At 35.7% G+C, this 26,383-nt stretch overlaps 1 protein-coding gene across 2 annotated transcripts in view; it reads left to right on the top strand.

Annotated features, from left to right (window-relative positions):
- The window catches only part of KHDRBS3 (KH RNA binding domain containing, signal transduction associated 3), a 90,708-nt gene extending 65,904 nt beyond the window's left edge, over positions 1-24,804 (top strand). The window contains exons 7-11 of one of the 2 annotated variants that reach the window (XR_013773615.1): positions 1,921-2,003; positions 17,156-17,214; positions 20,484-20,633; positions 21,999-22,055; positions 24,043-24,804. Coding sequence is in view for 1 of the 2 variants with exons in the window: in XM_079300675.1 (XP_079156801.1) it covers positions 1,921-2,003; positions 17,156-17,214; positions 20,484-20,575 (234 nt within the window). In the remaining variant the exon portion in view is untranslated. Of the gene's footprint in view, positions 1-1,920; positions 2,004-17,155; positions 17,215-20,483; positions 21,093-21,998; positions 22,056-24,042 lie in introns of those variants that run through there. The other variant, XM_079300675.1, reaches the window with a different exon arrangement.
- The last annotated feature ends 1,579 nt before the right edge of the window (positions 24,805-26,383 follow it).

Below are 26,383 nucleotides of genomic sequence, written 5' to 3'. Positions count from 1 at the left end.
GCAAAGCTTTCCTAACACATTAAAATGTTCATTTCAGTCCTCTGCTTTCATTTGCTGCCACTGCTGGAGGTGCCCAGTTTGAAGTTTGGAAGCCTCTCTTAGGGATGGCTGGTTCACAGCTTGGAGAGTCTATGAGAGGAGACCAAATGTCATATAAATGTTCTGGAACAGAGCAAAGAAATTGGCTCAGGCAGCTTCTGCTGTTGTTCAGGGTCTGTATTGTTAGCAGATGTGTGTGTATTGCATCAATAAGTAATAAAATGCCTGTTTGGCATAACTACCAGGAGGCAGTGGGGCTGGAGTTTAGTCTGTGGCTTATCAAGAAAAAACCATATCTGATGGGCAAGAAAATCCTAAGAGTCTATTTTAATTTTTAGTTTCAGGGCAGTGAATTACTGAAAGAGAAAATGCATTTCCTTTTAGGAGTGACTATTTATTAATGGATCTCCATGCAGCTGACAGTTGAAAGAATCCTAGTTTCTTCTTCCAAACCAATGAATAAACTCACTCAACTGTGCTGGCAAATGCTCACAGACACTCTTCACCTAATCACTGCTGGGAAACAATCATGTGCACTGATCTAGCAGTGGTGAAGCTCTATTGATAGGCAGGTTGCCTGTTTTCCATAGAAGCAATTCCAAATGACTGGAAAACTTGCAAAAAAACTCATAGGAAATCAGATTTCCTGTCAGTTGCTTTGAGAATGTGACTGGCTTCTGCTACAGAAAGCTGTCAGATTCTCATCATTGGAGATATTTTCTACTAGAGTTAGACAATCCATCATTTGTCGTTCCTGAGTTAATACTGATGGTTGGTTTTGTTTTCTGTCATTGCTGAAAGATTCTTAAACATTCCTTTTATGGAAAATGTTCTTTAATGAGGCTTTATCCTTTAATTGCCAGGGCTGGATAAACACACTTATTCAGAAAGCACCATTTTTATTTAAACACACACACAAACACACACAGATGTATATGAAGGATGATCCCCCAGTGTTCAAAGTGTTTTCTTTTTAGGTCATTCTCATCTGGCAACATACTCCTAAAAAGCCATTGATATTTTTGGCTTATTTAGACAGGATTTGGATATTAGGGGTTCCTAGGAATCAATGCAGTGGATGAGCCATTTCTTCTTTTCCTGTGTTTAGATCAGATAAGTGTATTATTGGACAAAACAGTAAATTGATGACAGTTCTTCAGATTCCTATTGCTAATCCTTCTCTGTGAAAACTCATAATCACTGTCACTTCTTTTTATTCTAAACTTCTATATGGCTGGAGTTAGTAGTTGGTTCAAATTCAGCACTGATTTAGGAAGAGTGTTACAGTGTGTATTTAAATAGTGCAAATATAGTGTGGAGAGAAGTAAGAAATCCTTACTTCTAGTTTCTTCCACAGTGATAAACTCCCATAAGTTGAAGAGTATTCAAAGGGCATTTAGAGTAGTAAACTATCATTCTTACTAGTCTTATCTCTAGGGAAGTTCTTTTCTATCCAAATTTACACAGAAGATTAAATTTATTGTCCAGAAATATGCCATGTACCTAAGTCAATTGTACAATATTTATTCAGATGTTTTGTTCCCTGAGGTGCTTCCCAGAGTTTTCTTAAAGATCAGTAGTTCACTCAAACTCAAGAACATGGAAACATTAAACATTTGTACAGTTATCTGTACAAGCCACTGTTAAGTAAAAAAAACATATTTTTGAAGCACGTTGCCAATAGCTTAAAATATCTTTCAAGAAATTATGGTCTAATATTTGTAGATAGAAGTAGTCTCAAGATTAAGATTTTGCCACTTCATGGTGTACATATGTTATACATACATTTCAGGAGTGTTGTCTTTCACACATAGAACTGAGTCACTGCTCTGTTTCTGGAGTGTGCTTGAAGTTAATATTGCATCTTTTGTATCATTTCAGGAGTATGATGATGGCTATGGAGCTGCTTATGATGAGCAAAGCTATGATTCCTATGATAACAGCTATAGCACTCAAGCACAAAGGTAAGCCTCCAAATCAACTGTAACAAGATTTGAAAAATTCTATGGTTGGCCAGTTAATTTTATTTAGAGTTTTTCAATTTCATCTTAAACAGGCAAAATTTCATGAGAAGATTTTGGACATAACCCCCATGTTACTTGTCTTTACTATTGCATAAGTATAAAAGTTAAATTTATGAAAGGTTGACTAGAAACAGAACTGAGCACTTTTAACAGTTCCAGTGATGCTAAATCCTAAATCAAAGCTTTTGAAAGTTCAGGAAATTCAGGGAAATTTAATTCAGATTCATTGTGGAAGGAAGGAGTAGGTAAGGAGGGGAGAGGAGAAAAAAGACAACTTCATAGAAGGTATTAAATTTTCTGAAACAGAACTGATGAAATTTTCTTACTACTTGTAAAAAGTTATATTCCAAAATTTTGCTTGTATTTGACTGTAAGAAAAATACACCTGTCAGTTTGTTTTACTCCTTGCCATTTGTTTTCTCCCACTTCATTTTCAGCAGTATTTTTAATTACCTTTGATTTCTTTTTTTTTTTTCTTTTTTTTTTTGTTTTTGTTTTTTTTTTGTTATTTTTTTTTTTTTTAATTTTTCCTTTATTGAAGGAGTCACTATTTGGCAGCTCCATGAATATCAATGTGACCCAACAATGGGAATCATGCTGTGAAGTACAAACTACTTCCTTTATGTGGTTTGAACTTCATGGCAAAAATCCCATTACAAATTTAGGAATTTGGATGATCATTTCCACTTCTGATTATTTCCAATGTACCTGTCTGGAAACAGAACTTCTTTTACTGAGTTGTAATTTATTTTCATTCTTTTTATCTCAGACCAAGCATTCGTAATTTGCTCAATAGTAGATGTTTTAATGTCTTTGACAATGTCCTGAAATTTTATGGCAAAGTTATGGCCTGCCTCTGAGGTAGGGTTATGGGGTTCCTGTTAATAAATCCCTTGTGGTGAATTAAACTGAATCATGTATTTGAGGCAGATTTCTTCTACCTTTTGCTAAATATGCAGCTTTATCTAAAAGAGTACAGAACTATTCACAGCAAAGTTGAGAACAAAGCTGTTTACACCTGGCATCTGCTCTGCTGTAGCGTTGTCACACCCAACTTCAGTTTTGTATAAATGAATATTTTTCTGTGCTCAACAACTTAGCCAATGTGAAAAAGCATAGTGGAAAGTTCAAGTGTCCTTTTTGTTGCAAACTAAAATAATGAAATTACCTTTGTGTCTGATACTTGACTCCTACAGACTCTGAACTTGATAAAAAAATGACTTAAGAAATCTGAAGTGTAGAATCTTCACAATATGAGACTCTATAGAGTGTTGCATTTCGAGAACAGTTGCTGGTAATGGATTTTTTTCCCCAAAAGACAATTACCAACATAGTCCTCAACTTTTATGTTAGCAATTCTCTTCTGCCTTTCTTGCTTGTACTGTTGCTAAATGGGTGTAATGCACACAAACATTTGGACTTCATTACAAAGTCATTTGCCTGAGCCAAAATTAAACATTACTTGGATTTGATTTTTTTTCCACATTAAGAAGGTTTTCACTGAGATTTTCTTCCTTTGAACTAAAATTAGGAAAATAATAAATCTCTTGATTGAAATTGCTCAGTGTAAAGGAATGGCTCTTGTAAAGGATTAATACATAAGAATGTGTATAATTTTCTTAGATACATGTGCACGTGCTTAGCTAGGAGATATTTCATTAAATGATTGCTTTACCTTATGTTTTACCTGTAGTTTCACAATACATACATTGTTAGATTTTGATTAATTTATTGCCTTCTAATGATTACTTGACTTTTTTCCCCTAATTTTTTAAGCACTCTGTGGTAAAAAGACAAATTATTCAATTGCACGTTTCTCACAGGATATCAGCACTCATTTTCTACCATATTTTCTGGCTTGGCAGAAAGATTTTTAGGATTATATTGGCAGGCAAAAGGTAATAACTATAAACAGCCATCAGAGCTACCTAGACCAGCATTCCTGTCTTTAATCTGAATATCAAGTAGTAGCCCATATTGCAAAATATCATTCTGTAAGCACAATGAGATACTTATCATATTTAGGTGCATTACAATGCCCTTACCATGAAGGAAATTAAATAATAGTGCATTGTTTTCATAGTTTACCCTTATTTATTCTTGATTTTTTGCCCTTATAAAACATGGAAAGAAACTTCATTTGCACATGGAGATCAGTGATGTGTTTAAAATGCATCATTTGGTGGCAAGCATGTGGAAGTAACTTAGTCTTTCATTTTCTAAATTGAAAATAGTAATCTTGAAGTAATACTATTTTAGTATGTCTTCTGATACTGATCTCTAGAAGCACTGTGATATTAGTGATACTGTATATTAAAGATAAAATATAAGAGATAGCTAAAAAACTGAAAATGAATTGGCATATCAAATTACTTGCAGTAGTTTATAGTATATGACTAATTTTGGGTGCAGGAACAGGGCTTAATCCTCACAAGTGTACAATGTGTGATATGGTGGAAACAGTTAAAATTTCATTTTTGTTTTACAATTTTTTCTTATTTAGTGGTTCCTCTGTTAAAGATAGAAACTTGCAATAGAAGCTAAAATATTTTTAGGAATTTGGAGATCTCTAAGAGGTTGCATGACAGCATTTCTTTTGCTGTAGGTGCGCAGAAGTGCATTTTCCAAATTCAGTCTTCAGCACAACACAGTGTGACTCTCCTTTAGTGCTCTTTTAATCTGGACTTTTCAACTGTATTTCCCAGAAATGGCCAAATCTGAGTTGGATTAGGATGAGTGACATGTATAGATGTGAAGAATAGGAAACTGTTATTTCTGTGTGCAATTAACTAGTTGAGACTTTGTTCTGCAAATAAATTATACCATTCTGTGTACTAACTTCTTGCTGACATCAAACAGTGACTGGTTCAAAGTTTGATGATATTTTATTTCATATTGTGTGACACTGTATCCTTCTTGTGCTGGCAATCTGATGAGGTAAAATCTGCCACAGCACTAATAGAGAGAGAAACATGAGAGTTTCCTGAGTTCTCATCTGTCTTAATGCCCTGTAATCCTATAAAAAAATGTTGTTTTCCTTTAGAACATTTTATTATCCACTGTTGCGTGTTTAGGCAACAAAGCCCCAAATAGTGCTTCAGGATATCCTTTAGCAGAATTATTTTTTATGATCCAAAAGACTTTAAATGTCCCTTGAAGCTGTGCTGTGCTTTACTAGATACCTAATTGATTTTTAGAAGATTAAATTACATGTATAGTTTTTTGCAGAGGGATTGTTAGATAATTTTATCAGTATAAACTGGGTTGTTTAATCAATTATATTGTTTATTCTTGTTACAAAAAAACAAAACAACCTAAAATTTAAAAAATACTTTGCAATTTCTAAAAATCAGAGGGTAGCAGAGGCTTCATAGAATCATAGAATAGTTTGGGTTGGAAAGGACCTCAAACATCATTCAGGGGCAGGAACAACTTTCAGTAGACCAGGTTGCTCCAAGCTCCATCCAACCTGGTTTAGAACACTTCTAGGGATAGATCATTGACAAATTCTTCAGGCAGCCTCCACCAGTGTTCACCACCCTCACAGTAAAGAATTTCTTCCTTAGATAATCTAAATCTCTCCTCTTTTAGTTTTAAGTCATACCTTCTTCTCCCATCACTTCATGCCTCAATATGCAATCAGGCTTACATGATGTGCAATCAAAGGCATGTTATATAGTCAGCAATTTCTTCATAACATTTCTCCTATATACACATGTATTAATGTTACATGTGCAGTTGTGTGCCAAAAACCTTTCCAGGATCCTATGGTAAAATATGAATTGTAATTGTGATAGCCAAACTCATGACTCCTGGTGCTATTTGCCAATGTCAGACACATGTAGACTTGTCACCAGCATGTCTTTAGACAACTCAGCTCACTCTTAAAGGACTTTCCAAGCCTGTCTATTATTGTAATTACTTACTTGCATTTATTGCAGAAAGTAGTGGATACTTTAATGGCCTGGTCTTAGTGCTAGACCAATTTTATTATGAAAATTCCCCTAATAGTATTGTGGAGGAATCAGGAGGATTTAGTTGAATCTCCATTTAAAAATGCAGTTTAAACATTTTCAGCATGAATAAAAAATCTAGTTATTTTAAATCTCTGAAATAGGCTTCAAATTGAGGCAGAGTGCTTCTGGTCCCTTAGTGACTCCATCGATGATCTCCACAAGTGTTTGCGAGGACAATAATATGGCAAAGGGAAATGGATGCTAATAAATCAATTGTCGCTGTCAGCTCACTGTTTAATGTTCTCTAGAATACATAAGATTTATCACTGAGGAATTGTAGAATAATGGTGGTGTATGGAAACAAAGTCCACCAGGGAGATGTACTACATCATTCGGATTCAGCGCTGCCATCTGCTTAATGGCATTGAGATGACTGCAGAGGTACTTGTGATCAACCATTCATGGCAGTGACAGATGCTGCAGAGAGTTAACATGCCAGGGAACGAGCTTTGGTGCTGAAATCCAGATTATGTGGCAAGGTTGCTGAGAAAGGGGGCTGGGTTTGTTACCTCTCCAGCAGCATTAGAGGGTTTACTGTGTGCTTTTAGGTTTACTGTTGAGAGAGAATGGCTAACACAGTTGCTGTAGAACAAAAAAGAATGTGGACAGACCCCATCTGTCTGCTTCACGCACTCAGAAGTTTCAAAGAACTTCTTCAGGATTGTTTGCTAGCATTTAGAGTGGGATACTCTTCCTAGGAGGAAAAAAAATGGTTTTTCAAGATTTATTTTTCAGCTTACAGTAGAGATCAAAAGCCTAAACTATAAGAGGAACACTTTCTGTAGCTGTATGTCAGTGTCTGGACAGGGACAACAAGAATGGGTCATTTATGTAGTAATGTGGTTTTGTGTTTAATTATAATGCATAATTTTAAAGTATTTTAGATCTTCAGATGAGGCAGTCTCACCTTCACTCTGTAGCAGAATTTAATCTAAAAACGTGCATAAAAGTGGCAAAATTATGACTTGGACTAATTGCTGGATTTGTTTGAAGTTTTCTGCCTTGTTCTGTGGTTTCCACATTTACAAATTAGTGCTACAGATTTCTCTTGGCAACAACCATTTTGCCATTCACTTAAATAGCATTTCTCAGCTGCTCTTTGTGCATATCTAACAATAATTACTATCACTTCAAATCATACCAAAATGTGATAAATTCAAAATCCCTGCTGCAAATTTCTTGTGAGCCGTGGAGCCACACAGTTAGACAAATCTGAGCTGAGGGAACTGTCAAATTCTCTTTAGTACACCTAAGTTTATTCAGTGCCACTAAATCATTCTGTGGTTATTGTTGATGTGTTGGGAAATAAGAATTACATGCTGCAACTTTGTTAGATCATTTACTTAAGTGCATAAAAACATAATTGCTGCTATGGTAAATTCTAGGCATGTTAAAGATTTGGTGTTATGAATTATATAATTGTTCAGGTTGGGAAAGACCTCCAAGATCAAATAAAATTATCAACCCAGCACCACCATGTTCACCACCAAACCATGTCCCCAGGTTTGTCCCACATCCATATTTTTTTTAAGATTTTCACTGTTTCTTGGGCAGCCTGTTTTAGTGCCTGATCACCCTTTCAGTGAGGGAATTTTTCCCACTATCCAGTGTTTCTCACGTGGCAGATGCCCTTCCCACAATTTCCTTTCAGGTAGTTGTAGGGAGTAATAAAGTTCCCCCTGAGCCTCCTTTGTAATCCATTACCTTACTTACCATTTATTTCAAAAGTGACTTATTCAAGACAGATGATTTCTTTGTAAAGATTATGCTCAAAAATCCTGTGATGTGAAAGGTTTTAGGAATTTTGTGTTTGGTAGCTGGTGATGGTTATCTAACAATGGAGAAACTGGATATGGGGTTGAAAAGGACTTAGGAAAACATCTTGAAATCCAGCAGTGGCCATTGTTCAACTGATGCCTGAAGAATACAACTAAATTGGTTTGCTAAAATCCTTCAAATCTCTAAGTACCGCTTTTCATGTTACTCCAGAGGCACTTTAGTTATAGGAGAGGCTGATTCCTAGGATGTAGGTCTTGGAAATACCCTCCTCATTTCCCACTAGGAGCTCAGATTTTCAGGTGTTTTTTGAAACTATGCTTAGTAGTCACACAAAAGATGATGACATTCCTGTTTAATAGGAGGATTTTCATGAAGAGCTGAGCATATGGATTTGAAATTGGCTTATGGAGATGTTGCTGTTGGTATTTGAAAGTTAATTGCTAACAGTTTGTTTGTGATGCTCAGTGTTTTAAATTTGCATTGTTGAGTTTGTCAGCAATCATGCATTTCCAGGATGTATAAATATGCATTATATGCAAACGAGTGTCTGTTACTGTAGTTTTCCAAGATGTAATTCTCTCCATTTTAATGCTTGTAGCTGTTTGTATTTCATGCTTTGACTTATAAATCAAATCAGTCTGCAGAAGTTTGATTTTGAGGATTGTGCAAAGGGTTGGCATTTTGTGTTGCTGTTGTTTATGAGCACCTGGTATATACCAGAGTGTACTGAAGGTTATAATTCAGCAAAATAAAGCCTTAAAGCATTAGCATAAATAAGCAAGTGTAGCTTTTGAGTGAAAATCCTGGAATGTGGTTTCCTGCCTAATTTTTGCACTTATATTATTGAGATTATTTAATGCAGTTTTTCAGATCAGGTTTAGATAGATGTTTTCCTTTTGATTACATGTTGAGATGTGAGAAGGTGAACTATTCAGAACTGCCTCATTAGTATAGTTTAATTGTAAATCTAGTGTATTTTAATTCTTTAATTGATTTATAGAAATCAGGTCTGAAATTTCAGTAAAAAAGGAATAAGGCTAAGATGATTCAGCTGTAGTGATAGAAAAAACACAATCCTACCTCATGGTGCACTCAAAACAGGAAAAGGTTTTTTGAATCCTCATGATACTGGTAAATGGCTTCACTATTTAATAAATGTTAGATTACTCTTCATCTGTACTAATTATAATCAATAAAATTCATTTGGTCTTCTTTGTTATTTTGCTATTAAATTTAACTGTGTCTTTGCTTCCATATTTGGGGAACAAGTAAAAATACATTTGAAAATAAATGTAGAAAACTGCTAGAGAAAATTAATATGCAGGTGTTACAGTAATACAAAAAGTAGTAAAATCAAATTACAGGTATTGAGGAATCAAGAAAATGCATTATTTCATGAAATTATATTAATTTTGCATGATTGGTTTAATTTTACTTTAGTGATTTTGCAGCATCTTAAACTGGATGGTTGAATTCTACAATACAATTAAAGAGGATTAGTAGTTGGTAGGATTTGATTTTTTTCCTTGACTGATTAACCAGTGAAAACATGAGGAAAGGAAAGGTCAAAGTAGATCTTCTAAGTCCAAAGGAGAAAAAAAATCATTAACAGAGAATATTTTTTAAACACGAAGTGCTGTATTGAACCTGTTAGTGTAATTTGCAGAATCAGTCATAGTTTAAAAAAATCTTAATTATATGAAGGCTTCAAATTAATTACAGTTTGTTTTAAAAATAAGGTTTTTTAAATTTGAAGGATGGAGGTAACAAAGGGAGAGAATATCCAGTTGCCAGGCATCAGCAGGATGCTGTAGAAATGGTGCTGGATATATGGGCTTTGGAGACAGAACACAGATAATCAATCTTACAAATTGAAGTTATTCATTTAGAAAGGACTTCTCAAACATCTCACATAGTAATTAACTTTCCAGCAGTTTGATTAAGAGATACCAAGATAAGGAAAAGAGACAACATTTTCTCTCCAGACTAGAGAAAGGACATCTTAAATGTGCATTTGCATACTAGAGAATGACATATAGATATATATAAGGAAGACTATTTTTTTCCCCTGGTGTGGGGTGAGGAAGGGACTTCTCTGGAATCTCACACTTGGAAGCCAGTGCCTGTTAGCTGAATGAGAAATCAGGCTGCATCAGCTCAGAACATACTTTTGTCACAGAACATGTTTTTGCAGATGAAGATTTGACACTGTTCTGCTGACAGTCAACACACTTTGGCTGCTTACTAGCAGTAATTGAAAGTTGCAGTTTTCTCTCTGGGGACCCTGTTGTATTCAGTTTGCTTTTCAAGGGAAGAAAAATCTCACTTCTTTTTGTTGGTAAGGAACTACCTACTTTATTGGGCAACTTAAAAATGGGATATGGTTGTAGGAAAACTTTATAATGGTCTTAATTGTGTGTCCTTGCATTTTATTTCAGTAGAAATATTGAGGGCTGTAAATTGTGCTTTTAAGCACGATTTTGATATAGTTCAGGTATAGATGGTAAAAAGTAGTGTATTAGTAACCATCATAACCACATTTATCTTGGTGTAATTCTATCATGAGTGCTGTATGTAATGCACCTGTAACATGCATATGGATAGAAGTAGTGGAACTCACATGAGGCCAGGAAATGAGTCTTTGCACTTAAATGGAATGAATTGTCCTTAGGGGGAAGAGTCCTGCCTTACTGTACTTGTAGAGCCAAGGTTTGGACTCTGCTGGTACAAAGGATGTTAGGAAAGTACTGGAAAGATCTTGAACATGCTAAAGCTCATGATTATGCAGCTCTGAAAATAATTAAACATAATCTTTCTTTTACCAAATGTATTCCTTGATGGCACTTCTGTTATTTTTGAATTATATCAAACCAGGATGGATGATACCTTTTCTCTCAAATGTTCTTCAATTTCAACTGTTAAGGCCTGAAATTTTTAGAAAGGTGTTGAAAGTTGTACTGTTCCTTCAGTAAATTAAAAATATAAGAATGTGTTATGTATATCTTCTGGAGCAGTATTTGTGATGATGGGATGGTGACAAACCACCTGTGCACTTTTTGAGGACAGTGTGTGAGAGGCAGTGTTGTCTTGTACTCCAGTCTGTGACAAGTGACATTTTGGATCTCTGACAACAACATATGCAGAACTTGGGGGATAACCAAGAATTAGCTGGTCTGTCCAGTACTGCAGTGAATAGTCTTAGGAATTTTTGATTGATACCTCTCAGATCTTTATTGTTTTCTGTTGCTTCCACTGCCCAGAGTAATCTTGCCTATTTGGAGAGAGAGGGAAGAAGACATCTTTTTCTGATGTTAATGTTGTTTCATGTCTTTTTTCTCCATTTAGCATCTGAAATATGATAGCTACACACATGGATAGTTAAAGGCTTCAAGTTTAGCTTCCTCTGGTAGCAGTTCACAACCTGCTTTGCAGAATAGACAGACAAGGTGTGGGGTGTGTGGGACTTGGTTCTAATTTACCAGCCAAACCAAAATGCTGAATTTATGCAATCTGAGGTTTCAGTTTTTCTGCTGGTACTTTCTTATTTAATGTAGTGGTTTTTTGACATTAATATGATTAGCATTTCTCATGTTCAGGAATGTATTGTTGCTGTGTTCTATTCATAGTTTCGAGGTAAAGCCTGCTTTAGCAGCTCCTGCTGCTGTTCCTGAGAAACCTTATTTGTAACATGAGCTTCAGTCACCTCCTTTAATTGCCATTTTCCTTTCCCTTTTTGAGAGGTGGCACATGAGATCATAGTGAGGAAAGACTAATTGAGTTGAAACAGCAATAACTGGATATTTCAGATGGTAAAACTGCTCTAGGCAACTGTTTAGAGTTATGCTAGAAATACCTAGATAGGTCTGTGCCTGGCAGGTAGCAAGAGAATGGAGATGCCTCTGAGGGCATTTCACTATTCAGAAGTGAAATTTCCCATTTCTGCCATAAAAAGTAATTCCTAAACAGGGATAGCTAAGGGGATTCTTGAGAGGACACTCGGGTCACCTTTTAGGGATTACAGGTAACACATCTGCTGTTTGTAGGGTACATTTGAGACTACATTAGGGTATAATTCAAGGAAGATTGTGTCATTTTTCTGTATTTTATAAAGCATTCACATAGGGGTCTCAGTTGACAGATATAAACTGAGCTGCAGGGGTAAAGATATGTATTAAAGAAATCTCTACTAAGTAGCAGCAGAATTGGGTATTAACTAAAAATTTGTCTACAAGATTCAAGAAAAGGTGTGGGTCTCCTCTTGATAATCTGGATTTCAGCTGTCCTGCTGTAAGCTGGGTTCTAGAACAGGGTGTTCTGGTGATCATTGAGAACAGCTACACGATGTTCAAGACATTATGGAGTTATGAGAAACTTCACTGCAGTGATTGTTGTCTTGGACACTCTTCCTGTTTGCTGTTGACAGATGCATTTTGTTATCAGAAGTAGCTGAGCATGAAGAACTGACAGGAATGATGGAAAGAGGCTTATCCTTATGGAAGATTCTCTTCATATGTGATTGTATCAGTCAGGGTCTATCATATAAGAGCTGTTGCTAGAGAAATCCTCATCTGCTTTTTCTGTTTTGTTGTTCTGTGCAACTCTGGGTGGAAACACAAAGGGTGGTGCTTGTTGGAGCTTCAGTTGACCAAAGGAAACCTTGGTGTTTGCAAGGATTTTATTGTCACTTTCTGAAACTGCCCTGGTTTCTGCCTAAATGGATCAGAATTACTTGTGATACTCATGGGAAAAAGGAAAAGCCGAAATTTTGGTCAGTTTTTCCCTAATAGGCATTACTGGAAGCTGAACTGTTGGCCAAGGCTGTTTTTCATCAGAAGCCAAAGACAGTTGCAGATCATTTGGTGCTTATACTGGGTTTGTCAGTGATTAAGTCTGGGATTTTCCAGTAAACGAGAAGCTTTCAGCCAGAGACCTTTTAATCTTCCCTTAGCAAGCAGGCTCCTGCCACTTCTTCTGTTTCAAACACAGAAATGTCATAATAGCCATTCCACAAGATGCATGTATCAAATATAGAGAGCTGTGGCAATCACAAGAATTAAGTGCAATATATTTTTACAACCTTTGTGCATTTTGCAAGTATACTTGGACTGTGTGGTCAATCTGCCTGTTTTAGGATTGTCCCAAAACTAGCCTAGTGGCCTCTTTTGATATGGAATCACAGGATCATTAAAAGAAAAGACGTCCCAAGTCCAACATTTGACCAAACACCACCATGTCAAGTAAACCACAGCACTCAGTGCCACATCCAGACATTTTTTGAACACTTCCAGGGATGGTGGCTCCACTACCTCCCTCAGCAGTTCATTCCTGTGCCTGACCACCCCTGAAGAAATTCTAGGTGATGTCCAACCTGAATCTCTTTGGCACATCTTGAGGCTGTTTCCTCTCATCCTGTCTAGTTGCCTGGGAGAAGAGACTGACTCTCTCAGGAAACAATCTCCTTTCAGGGCACTGTAGGGAGAAATAAGATCTCCTCTGAGTCTCCTTTTCTCCAGGCTTATACCCAAACACTCCCATCTCCCTCAGCTGCCCCTCATAGGGACTTCCCAGACCCTTCCCAGCTCTGCTGTCCTCCTCTGGATACACTCTGGCACCTCTTGTAGTGAGGGAACCCTGAGAGTTGACTTCAAACTTCTGTGCTGTTCATATCTGTCCTAAGAGAGTATTCCAGGATCTCTAGGCAGAATAACCTAGTAGTTAACAAAGTATGAAATGTGAAGTTCCTTAAGACTTCACCATCATGTAGAGCAGTTACTCCTATATGGTTTTTATAAACATTTGCTCTATTATGGTTCATCAAGATATTTTCAGAAACAAATCAGCTTAGTAGAAAACTGAGGTAATTTTTCATAGGGCCTTTGAAAGCTTATGCTGAATACCTCTAATTTGAAGTATTTTAAGATAATTCTCATGGTGATTCTAGAGAAATGGCAGGAAGCTTCCCAGTCCTCTAGTTTACTAAATAAAGCTGTAGAGAAGCATTTCTGCTTCATCAGCACTGCTATGCTAAAATCTGAGCTTGCTCCTTTCTGGCTGAAGTTTTTTCTCTGAACACAGAAAACATGCTCTTCCTCTGGCCTTACACTATTTAAGCCTCATTTCACACTTCTTCTGAACATTGTAGGATTACTGCCCAGCCCTCAGCAATTAGAAACATATTTAAATTTATTGTTGTTTTCTAATCCTTCTATAGCATTAAGTGATTTCAAGTTTTTATGCTGACATGGAAAATCAAAGCAATTTTTCTTAGCCATAGTCTGTGTTCTCCCTTGTCAGCCCAAAGCCATTATGGTGGAATGGGAATATAAAATCAGTTAAAAGGAGGGGATATAAGCAAAAGGACTGTGTGTACAAAAGATCTGAAACACAGCTGATACTCGAGTGTTAATTGCACTTGTACCCTTTACTTGATGGTTAGGAAGGTGCTTGACAAGTCAACTGGATAGAGCATGTAATCCAATTATTTATCCAAAAAAGTAGATGTATGGGAAATGAGGAAAAATAAAGAAAGTGGCTTCATGAAGACGATTTACATCTGAAAACAAAAGAACTCCAAGCAGAGTCCATGTCTAGTCTGGCTGGGTTAAAAAGGGAAGAATCCATGTCATGTTTTCTCCTTTATTTGTGAAAGGAGAGAGTCACATGATATGAAGAAGAAAATGAACTGAGTTTGTGGATTTCTTTTTTTCCTTTCTATGAGATAAATGAAAGGAAGAGGAGCTGTCTGGTTAGTGAAAGGTGTCCCTGCCATGGAATTAGATGATGTTTATGGTCCCTTCCAACCCAAGCCTTTCTGTGATTTTATGAAAAGGCCTTTGCTTGCAGAGTAAATCCATTAAGAGAAATAAAAACCAGTCAGACTGCTAAGATGTCAGAGAATATATACAAAAGAGTCTAAATGTAAAAGATTATTTTAAAGCAAAAATGTATATCATAGTTTCTGTCCACAGGAAGAATTATTTAATGTAGCTACTTAAGTCTTTGCAGCCAAAATGACCTCAGTTATCTTAGTTAATGAGTTAAAATGTACAATTTAGAAGTCTAGTATTGCTGTAGGGTGCTTTGAATAAGTTTGCTTTTTGTAGGCTGTTGCTTTGAAACAAAATACAATTCTATAAGCTGTAAGTTCATACACTACTAGAATTTTCTGTAATTCTAAAGGAACTCAAAGAAATCATTAGTGTCGGTCTTGGTTGTGGACACTATGGAATATTCAGATTCTAACAAATTAAACAAAAAAATTATCTTGTAAATGTTTTGGTTTTTTTTTTTTCACTGAGACCTCCCTACAACCATCTGTATGTACCCATTTCTTTCAGCCTTGAGGTTTTCTCATCTGAGGCTTTGTGTTTGTTTAACACAGAGTTGACTGGAGAATGTTGGCATTGTTGATAGAACATGAATGAAGTAGAGCAGGGAGTACTGAATTGCACTGGGCAAGTTTGCTTCCCATTGCACCTTGTACTATTCAGAGAGAGTATTAATTTTGAAGGGTTTGTCTGTTAATAAAGATGAGTTGTGATATACTTTCAATATAAGTGAAAAGCTCCTTTCTTTCTGATGTTTATTTGTTTTGCAGTTTGTATGCTGCAAAATGAGTCAGGTTTTTTTTTAATATATATATTAGATCTATGAAATGAGACCCCACAAAGTTGTTCTGACAGGATTGACAGATACAGAGTTGAGGCTCAGCTGCTTTAGACTTCTGAACTTGATCACAGTCTTAAAATAAGTAAGTGCTATGTGGAAGGATAGTGAACGTCTGTTTTCAGTTCATTGTCAGAATAAAGACTACTATTACTGGCTGCTGTAGGGAAAAAAGTATTTCTTATTCAAACTTTGCCCTTATTCTGGGGTCCTCATCACCTCAGCATAGAGAAAAGGTTTTGTAGAGATAATTCTTTGTAGACCTTCAAAGTGTAGTTGGTTACGTTTTTGTTTAGAAAGCATTATGCCAGCAATAAAAAATACCATCCAGGCTTTTTAGATATATTTTGCAAACACTAAAACTGTAATTTTTTTCTGGACTAGTTATTTTGAGGGGTTGAAAATTTTTAGTTTACGGGAAAAAGAAAAATAAAAAAAGAAACCCAAACTAAAACACAAACTAACAAGTCAAGCACAACAAAGTATTTTGTCAGTTTAGAAGTAATTGTGATGTGTTGTTTGTTTTATATAAATGCTTTGCCTGCTAATTCATGTTAAGGCTATAAATTGTTTATTTTCACTCTGGTGTTTATTTTGTTAGCAATCAATCTAATGTTAGGAACATTTTGTCAATATCAGTAATTACTTGCTAGTGATCATATATTAGTGATTTCCTTCTCACTCAGGAGGTGATTCTATGAAAAGGTCTTTCCTTGCAGAATAAATCCATTAAGGGAAATAAAAAGATAAAGAGTCTTCTTCTCTGGTAGCATCATTTCATAGAGTATTTTCCAAATATTGTCAGCCCTGAGTCTGGCTGTGGCTAGAAAGAAAAGGAAAAGAACTATTTAGGCACTTGATTTTCATATCCTGTGTAAAAGACTGCATGTAGCTAGAGTTGCATGAAATATGAAAGCATAATGGAATTATGTGTAATAAGTGTTGTTCTTCAGTTTCCATTCAGAGGTATTAATACAAATATAAAAACCATTATGAAATGGAGGACTGTTTTAGGCCATGATTATGGTATTCATCCACGCTTTTGGATCCTAACAACTACAGATTTCAGCTTCTAACATAGTTCCTATTGTCATTTCTTCCTGTTAAAATGATAGCCTTTATATTTGTGTTCTTGTGTCTTTTTTTGAAGAAACTGGAACTTGTGCACACACAGCAGCTGTATAACACTCCAATCACCAAATAGTTTTCCCTTTATTACATTCTTATCAGTGAATTTGAAGATATAAAAGTGAAATACTAGGTAGCAGTAGGCAATGAAAAGGAATTTACAAGACTAATTAATTGGTTCAGTACCTATATCTCCATTTTTTTCATTAACACTTGTAAGATCTTTTAACCTCCCCAACTATAATTTTAAATGGAAAAGTGCCACATCCACATTTACAATCTGGACAAGTAGCCAAGTGATGAAAAAAATAAAATCTTAAATGAAATTAAATATAGTTTCCAATTAATAAACAAGCAGGACCTCAGTTGCCACTGTCACATGGATATTTACCTTTCTTAGAGCACATATATCCTTCAAGCTTTCTTTTCAGATTCAGAATGTGTAATAAGTTTTTCTTGTCATGTTTTCTCTGCTGTTCTCTCCGTGCCCCTCCTGCCCTGCAGTGGAGCAGATTACTACGACTATGGCCACGGACTGAGTGAGGACACCTACGACTCCTACGGTGAGTGGCTCTGTCAGATCAATCCCTGCACACCAGACTCTGGGAAAAAAAACAATGGAAGGATAACTTCTGTGAGGCAGGGCTTAGTCCTGCAGCAGGTAATGGCTGCTCAGGGATTCCTGAGATGTCACAGAGCTCCTCGTGTGCTCATTGAGAAAAATGCGCTCTGTGGTCCGTTAGCTAACGCAGTCATGGGAAACTGGAACCACAGAAGTGGAGAAAATAAAACTTAAATCATGATCCACACAGCCTTTTCATGTCACATTCAATGAGATTTAAGGAAAAAAAATGTGGGTGGAAGACCTTTCTCCAGGAACTTTGGGCTGCCAAAAGCAAATGCTTCTGGTGTGGCACAGCTTGCACTGAGCCTTGGTACAAGGTAGGAATCTGCTGAAGGGCCCAGCTGAATTAGGGCCTAAGAGTGTGTTTTAGCCTTGTATGTTCCTTCTGTTTTAGTTCATTTTCATGCATCAGTCTTGGGAAATCAAGCATGGAGTCATTATATAAAGGTTAGGGAAGTACTTTAGGTAGCTAATAGACATGAGGGCAACAGATTACTATGTATAGAGACAAAACAATGCATAATGAAGCAAAAAACATGCCAGTTGTAAAGATCTTTTTTTTTTTTTTCTTTTTACTATAGAGGTCTGGTAGTGACAGGTTTAATTAAAGAAATATGTTACAGGTTAGAAGCATAAAGCATTTTAAAAGGTACCTTTTTTCTTAAGGGGTAAATATTAAGTCTCTGGATAGAGATCAGGGAAATACAATGTAGGTATCTCAAATCTCAAACATATGAGGGTTTTTAGTAACCTGTGTAAAAGTTGTGATTCTGAGTACTGAATGCTTCAATAACTTTAGAGCTCTACTTGAAATTTTCAGAGGTTTATTTCTTTAACTCCATGTGGAAGTGCTTTCTGCTTGAAACAAAAATGACCTTAACTAAGTTCTGATAAATGCACCTAATGCAGTAGCTTGCCCAGTGTATCTGCTTAAACTAATTATTTTGCTTAAGGAGAAAGACAGTTCATCAAAAGAAGAGGTCACTTGTAATTCTCTGTCCCCCAGCACTTTCAGTTGGTGTTGATAGATATATAGCTTAAATCTTTATTTCAGCATTAAAATAAACTGTTTGCCATTATAAACCTGATATTTCTAAGACTATTTCATTAATGCAAAATTGATGGGGGGGAAAAATATATGAAATGGCTTAATGTAGATAGACTGACAGGGAGAGATATTGATTGTAGTATTTAAGGTTGAAAATATGGATTTTTCACTGCTTTTGCATTTAAAATTGGTTTTCTATTTATCAAAGCACAGCCACTCAGAATATTAAGTGATGTATTTATTCATGTTGAGAGAAAGACTATAAATACCTTGAAGAATGATTATGGGTTGCAGCCACTGTAGTTTTTGCACATATAAATAGTCAGACACTTTATTTCTTAAGTGTATCCCTTAAAAGCAGTTACAGATTAATAACCATCTTCACTATATGTAAAGAACATTAGATGCCTCAAAATAAATAACACTACCTAGTGAGCAGGTAGTTGTCTAGTGCTGAGACACTAGAGAGGAGATGAGGAGATTCAGATTCTCAGGAACTATCTGAACTTTTCCTCTGAGAAACTCAGGTGACAATTGAGAGGATGTAGGAAGAATATCAGTGTTTTTAGGATTTGGAGCCCTGAACAGCACCAAAATGAAAACAAAGAAACAGTAAGATAACTCTTTACCCTGCTGATTTATCAACTCTTTGAAAAAGAGCAAGTATTCCCCTTAAACTGTAACCAAGACAGTTCTTGCTGTAGTGTTTAAAAGCTAGGATATTTTTAATTCCTACTCCTCAGCTCCCCATACTATTAGGCTCAGGGTCTTTTTCTTTTTTTAATGTAAGTCTTGCTTTCTGTGTGATGAAGCACAAGAGATTGTTACCAGATGCCCCTGGAAATTGAAAGTTTAATTCTTTCAGCCTTACACTGAATTTGAACTTGTTCCTGTTATCTCCTAGGCCAATATCCTGACCACCTGAGTATGATTTATAACCTGGACCCTGCAGGCAGCCACCTACATTGTTAAAAAATAGTTAGGATGAGGCTTCTGTGAAGGGATTGTGAAACTGAACCCTTGACATATGGGATCCTTGTCATCTAATTTCAGATATCTCATGTCAGAGCAAGTTACCTCAGCATTCAAAGTGCATGCAGCAGTTCTTTGAGGGCTTTTTTAGGGCTTTTTAATGGCCTAGAAAGACAAAGTGATGTCTATATTTTGTTCTACCATACATTTGGATTCCATTTTAGTTTCTGGATTGCATTGGGTTCACTGGAGCACCTGTCTGTTTAGGGCAGGGCAGTTCTGCAAAAATAAGTATGGAAACACATCCATTCTTTTAAGGTGTGTTTACTTTTGGGGGCTTTTTTGATTCTGCTTTTTTTATTTTTGCTTTTGCAGATGTGACAGAGTACTCTGACTTGTTTCCATCCTTAAAGTTTACCTAACTAGTGTTTCCTTATGCTATGTGTTTAATCCTATGTTTCCCCTTTTGCAACTGCCCAGCCTAGTAGTTCAGACTCTCATTTAAGATAATTTTTTCTACTTTTTAAAAATACTTATTACCATTAAAAGGTGGTAGGATTACGAATCATTAAATATATCACAAGCTTTTCTACAAACTCATTTTATAGCCAAAATTGAAACAACTAATGTTCCTTGTCCCTTTAATATATTTTTTAATAATCTTCTCTCCTATTTCTTGCATTTCAGAGGAGGTGTATGTTTACCTCCAGAGAAATAGAATATTGGCTCTAGGATGTTAAAAGCCACAGGTGTTTGTAGTGATACTTGAAGCTTGGTTTGCATGTTTGAATTAGGCCTAAATTGGCACTGATGCAGAGAAACTTATTTCTGAGGGCAGCTTATTTCCTTATACATAATTCATACCTTCCATTCATTTCATCCCATTGCAATTATTGGTGTGTCTGCTGTGGGAACTGACATTTCTGTGCATTTGCAACAAGCAGGTCCAGTTAAATTTCCACAGCTGTAAATATTTTTGCCATTAGCCTGTCACATTCCCTGTTCTGTGTGCTGAGAAATCCCTGTGGGATGGCTCAGAGAGATGTGCTGTACCCAGATCTCTTGTTTCAAGTGTTACACACCTTGGTTTCTGCAAGCAAAATGTGGCTGTTTGATTCACAGAGGAGAATTACATTCAGCACCTGAGAATGTTGGAAGGGCTCTGATCATATTTTCTTTCCTTGTAGGGCAAGAAGAATGGACCAACTCACGACACAAGACACCTTCTGCAAGGACAACAAAAGGAGTCTACAGAGACCAGCCATATGCCAGATACTGATTGTACTGTCTGATGTTGTGAAATATCCAATCTCCACCAGTCCTGTATACTGTTCAAAGTAATTTTTTCTATGAACAATCCCTTTTTATTAACTCAAAGTGCATAAAAAATCTGAATGGATGGACTGAACTTAAAACATTTTGTTGAAAGAACAACTGGGACAGAAAGATATGTAAAACAAGGAACTTTGTTATTTCCAAACTGTGTTTGAAAGAATAGGTGATCAAAAAAATAACCTTTGATTAACTAGTGTTAAACAAAAATAGGTTTACTAAATACGTTAGTCCATTCTTTTTAACATAAGCGTAACCTTTTATTTTAAAGGTTTTCAACAATTTAGTTTTTAGTTTTTATTTTCAGCCATTTGCTAGATTTTCTCTTTGCAAACATGCGTAAAAAGGGAAGCAAACTACAAATGCGAATAATGTGGTATTTTGTAATTCAAGTCTTGAAATGTTCTGTAGTGTTAAGCAAAGTTTTACCCTTGCTTGATACTAAATAAACTTTTGAAAGAAAATCAGTGTGTGTGAGATTAATTTTATGCTTTATCTTATAATAAAACTTCATAAATAGTAGTAAACAGGGAGAAATGTTTAACAGTGATCAGCATAAAAGGCTCATATTAAACACTGTGCAACTTCTTTTAAAACAAAATGGTTTAAACCTAAATGTATCTCTTTATATACTCACAGTAGATATAAATGCTGTTTAAAATATCCAAATGGTATGGATCTGCTCGAGTGCCACATTAATTTAAAAAAAAAAATGGTTTAAAATAGCAAATGAATTTTCTGGAAAAAAATGTGACTAGCTTTCACCTTGTTGAGCATTTTTTCACTAGTGCAACTTTGGAATTTTTATGAGAATTTTGGTACGTTAATGACCACCTCGCTCCGTGCTGGAAGCAATAAACACAAAGCTTTTAAAGACTTTCTGACTTGACTAATTGAGGTCGCTTTCGCCAGAGGCAGAGGATGTGTAACCCTTAAAACGGTCTTCATTTGCAAAGGTAAATAAATCAAATAAGATTTTAATCTCACTTAAGTTATCTTAATAGAACCAATAAAAACAGGGAGGCTGCAACTTAGAAAGTTGCATTTTAGAATGTAGGAGAGACTTGTGAGGACACCTAAATTCTCATTTTAAAACGTTTAATTTGTATTAGTCATCTAAAAAGCCTTAGCTTAGCTAGTTAAATTTGGACAAACTATTCCCTATTAAACAACTGTAAAACTTCATAACCACTAGTTTGTAATATATTATTTTTCCATAAATTCTAGTAACTTAAACATTGCAAATGTTATCTAAAGCTTTTTTTTAAGCATTGTTTCTATTACTTATAGTTTATGTTGTTTTATTTAGTTGTTATTTGAAATTCTTTGAAATTTAGTAAAAAAATCTTTTTTTTTATCTCTCTTGTCAGGAAACTCACCTCCTTGGACAGCCAAAAGAACAAAAACCCTAATCTTCTGATGCTTTGGTAAGTATCTTTACTCATCTGTGTAATGATTAGATAGATAATGGAACTTTTCATCAGGTCCTTAATTCTGCACAAAGCTTTAAGTTAGGTTTCACTGTCTGTGTTCAATTCTGGTTGGAAAGGTAATAGTTTTAAATTGTCATTATTTAGGACCTTAAACTGTCACAGTGTGTGGGCACTCCTCTGGCAGTTCATTGAAGGGTGTGTGTGGCTTTGAGAACATCTCAAACCATTAAGTGTTTGATTGGACACAGGAAGCTGAAGAAACCAAATGTAATTTGATGGTTGTAGTTTTCAAATAGGAATTTAAAACTCTAATCTGGTCAACCAGCTTGTCAAAAATATGAAAAATACATTTGTAAACTGATTTTCAAAGTAAAGCATTTCTGTACAAGTAGCAGACTGATTTATGGCATTAATTGAAGGAGAACAAATCCATTAAGAAGCATTAGCTGAAGAATAGCTGGCTCTACTGTTTCTGGTCAATTCAATATATAAAGTAAGAAATAATTTAACTGTATTTATGCTCAGATGGTGTACATTTTAAATAAAACAGATTTTTTTTTTCTACTTGAAATGGTAATTCTTCCTGCTAACCTCATGATCTCAGTGCTTTTAGTTGACAAGGCTCAGATAAATAGAGCTCTATACTGTGAAATATTGCATAAGTTGCACTGCCTCTATGTACTGCAGTAAATTTAAGAGGTTGCTGTCACAGGCTAAAGGAACCTTTTGTACCTACAAAATGGCTTTAGAACTGTTTTAAGGGCTTAAATCAAAGGACTCCAAGAGGAGGAGAGCTTGAAGAAGATTTCTCCCCTTTGGGGCTCAGAGGGCAAAGATTTAATACCAGCTGCTAGAATTGCTGTGGCAAAACTGAATATATAAATATCTTTTGAAAATATTTATAACAATTGGCACAATCTCTCCTTCTGGTCACATCCTAAATCACATGATATGATGAATTACATAGGAAGTGTTCATCTGCAAACATCATGTATTATATTAAATAGACAGAATGAAACTTCAGGGGTTGAAACTAAAATACCTAGTGGCAAGGGTGGCTAGTAGATAAATATGCAATGTTTATCCATCTCTCTTTTATTTAATGCCATATTTTCTTACTGCCTCCAGCGTGGAGGGTGAATGTATGATCAGCATTTGTGATTCTCTACTACTCTACCCTGAAGTCCTAGAAAACCTTAAATTGTTTTAGGTTCCCTTTGGGGTGGAAGAGTGTGTCTCCCTGATAATAGAGGCTCTAAGGGCACCATTTAATGATTATCATATGAATTAAGTCTTCCTTCTTCCAGTGTTCTACATTGATACATCTTATTTCTCCTAAGAAAATGTGTTTTCATGCATCTTAGAAGAAAATTGTTGTATCAATTCTCATGTTCTATTAATTCTCATAAACTATACCAGTTCAAACAAATGGTACTGGATATTCTTCAAAACTTTATTTTTGTAGTGCAAAACTTTTCTTGGCATTTCCTCAAATAACATGCACTAGCATTGTTCTGCTATTGAATTTCTCTTATGGGTATTTTCTTTTCTGTGGAGTAATCTCTTAAATTAAATCCATTTGATTTTGAGCAGAGGAAAAATAATCTGAAAAGGCTTCCACATAAAGGAAAACCAATGTAGAAGGCAGCCTTTCTTCCATTGTGACAAACTTAGAAGTGTGTTTTCATTCTAGTAGAGTTCTGCACTCTAACACAGGGCTGTTACTGTGTGCTACTGTTCAAAAAAGTAATGTTAATTGTCATAATTAGTCGTATCATTAATTTCCTTTTATTGAATCTTTTTATGAAATTTCCACTGAATTTCAATGACAGCAGTTTCTTCAATGCTTGCCTAGATCTACATACATTTGTTATATGCATAATTGTCTGATTCCTCTAGTTACAGTCTGACAGGTTTCAGAGAATTCATGGTCTCTAGTCTCAAGATATATACAAATAAAGTGTATTTTACTCTTTTTCAGGAACTTCTGCCATGTTAATTATGGACTGCTTAGAGCACTGTACTTACCCTTGTGCTCAGACACTGACGAGACCGAGTATGAAAATCCTGCTCAGCATTTCTTGTATGAAAGCCTTAAAGTGTATAACAGCAAACATACACTTTTTAAAATACTTGTATATTTAAACTCTTAACTGTATAGTGATGCAACAATGTTTTATTTGGAGCTCAATAAAGTATTTCCATCTAAGTTCCTGTTACAAAGCAATAATGCAACCTCCCATTCTTTAGTGACTCTTTTTAGCCTTATGCAGCAAGTGTAAGAGAGTGTGTGAAGTCTCATGACTAGAACTTAAATGCTTTTGGAAATAGATTGTCTAATGTATGAACAACATGGATAAGTTGAAATGAAAACTGGTGTTTTCTGCTGAAGCTTTTCTTAATAGCTAATTGTAAAGAAATCTGCTCCACACAAGACTCTTGGGTAAAAATAATGCTCCAACTTCCACTTCCTTCAAAAACTTGTATAACAAGGCATTTAATCCCTGTCAATTATTATATCAATAAGGAGCAATCCCTGCTGCTTATTCTCTTTCACTTGGTGTTTGATGCATAGAAATCTTTTCTCTAATACACAGTCACAGGTTTTCTAGTAGTAGTCTTGGATGAGGCTTTTACACCTTGATAAATCTTGTATCCAACAGTCATGTTTCCTCAGTGCTTTCTGTTTTATATTAATTGTGATTGTGATAATTTGTAACAGAAATAAAGTTCTGATAATTTATTTTCTTGTGTTCTTTTTCACAAATACTGCTTGCAGAGCATGTGTGCCCCATTCATCAATTATGGTTCCATCACAGATGCATTTTTCTTCACTGAATCTCAATTTATTGCCAACAAAAGCTTAATTTGGTTCTGTGTTGTTGCTGCTTTGAATATAAACAATACCAGTTGTCAGTTTCACACCAAAATGCTGCCTCTTCAACAGGTTTTCATAACTTCTAATTTCATATACTGACTACTGAAAAATAGCTTTGAAGTTCTGGGGATGTGAAAAAGAAAATATTTCCTATTAACTGTGGCACCAATCAAATTATCTTGAGTAAGGCAGTTTTTAATAGACTTGGAAAACTGACCATTAAAAATATGTATTTTTAACCTCTGAATATTTAAGGTGATTCTGTCAGTTAATCTCACCATCTGGAAAGATTTTCCCTGCCTTCATCTCTCACTGTGCTAAAACTGCATTTCTAAACTGTTTTCTACAGCCAGCAATAGTAATTATTTAAATAAGTGAAAGCATAATCAAGAAAAAACTTCTTTGAATAAGCACAAGATATGTATAATAGTGATTCCTTCAGACTGACAGGCAGGAGCTGTGGTGTGGAACAGCACCTGACATTTTAAATGCAGGCCAAGTATAAAAACTGTATATAGATACTGTGTGGGGAATTTAGATAAGCAGAATGCAATTTCACTTTCTGTAATTTGGACTCCAGGACTATGAGCACAAGCTCATTTGAGGAGTGCTATGAACTGCTCAAGGAGTGAAGTATCACCTTCCACTCTGGAGTCATGAACAACAGGGCTGCTCAATGGCAATGCTAAAACATTTCACTAGGATGAGTACATTATGTGACTCTCAAGCCCATCTAGCAAATGTGGTTTTCCTGGGGTTTTGTCTGATGCTGAGTGGCCTAACAGGAACCACTGGGGTCTGGTCAAAGTGGGCTGGCTGTGGCCATCCAGCTGTTGGGGATACAAGTGCTTTGCTTGGCTTCACTCTGGCTGTCTCTGTCCTTTGCAGCCTGGACTTCAGACCCTTCCAACCCAAACCATTCTCTGACTCTGTGGCTCCATTTCTGCTAGGTTTTATTATCATCATTAGTTAAAAATTTGAGTTCTTGTGATTGTGTTTTGAGTGAAATGTGGGTCTCATTTGTCACTGGAGCAGCCTTGGCTGCCTCAGTGATGTTACACTGTGGGACAGTCCTGGTGCTCTGCTCCCAGGTGCCATCAATTTACTTCAAAGGTTTTGAGCAAGGACAAGAGCTTGCTGCTTCAGATGAGTTATCCAGTCTGCATCACAGCCTTTCCCATTGTGTCTGCTCTTTTGGGGATGACCCCCACCATGAGGTACATAATAAATCTATGAAAAGATTTTCCACGACACTGAATTATAACAAACTTTGAGGTCAGAAATTTTTCTAAGTGATGTTGAAGAACACACGTTTCAACTTCATCCTTCTGGTGAAGAAAGAACTGAAAATTTAAAGATTGGAATGCAAAACTCAAAATGCATATATAATGGTTTGGTATAAATAAAATCAAATCTGTTATTGAGTGGTTCTGGTCCAATTTTC

Source organism: Erithacus rubecula, assembly GCF_903797595.1.
Source record: "Erithacus rubecula genome assembly, chromosome: 3".
Taxonomy (NCBI): domain Eukaryota; kingdom Metazoa; phylum Chordata; class Aves; order Passeriformes; family Muscicapidae; genus Erithacus; species Erithacus rubecula.
This window is presented reverse-complemented; position numbering and strand designations above follow the sequence as displayed.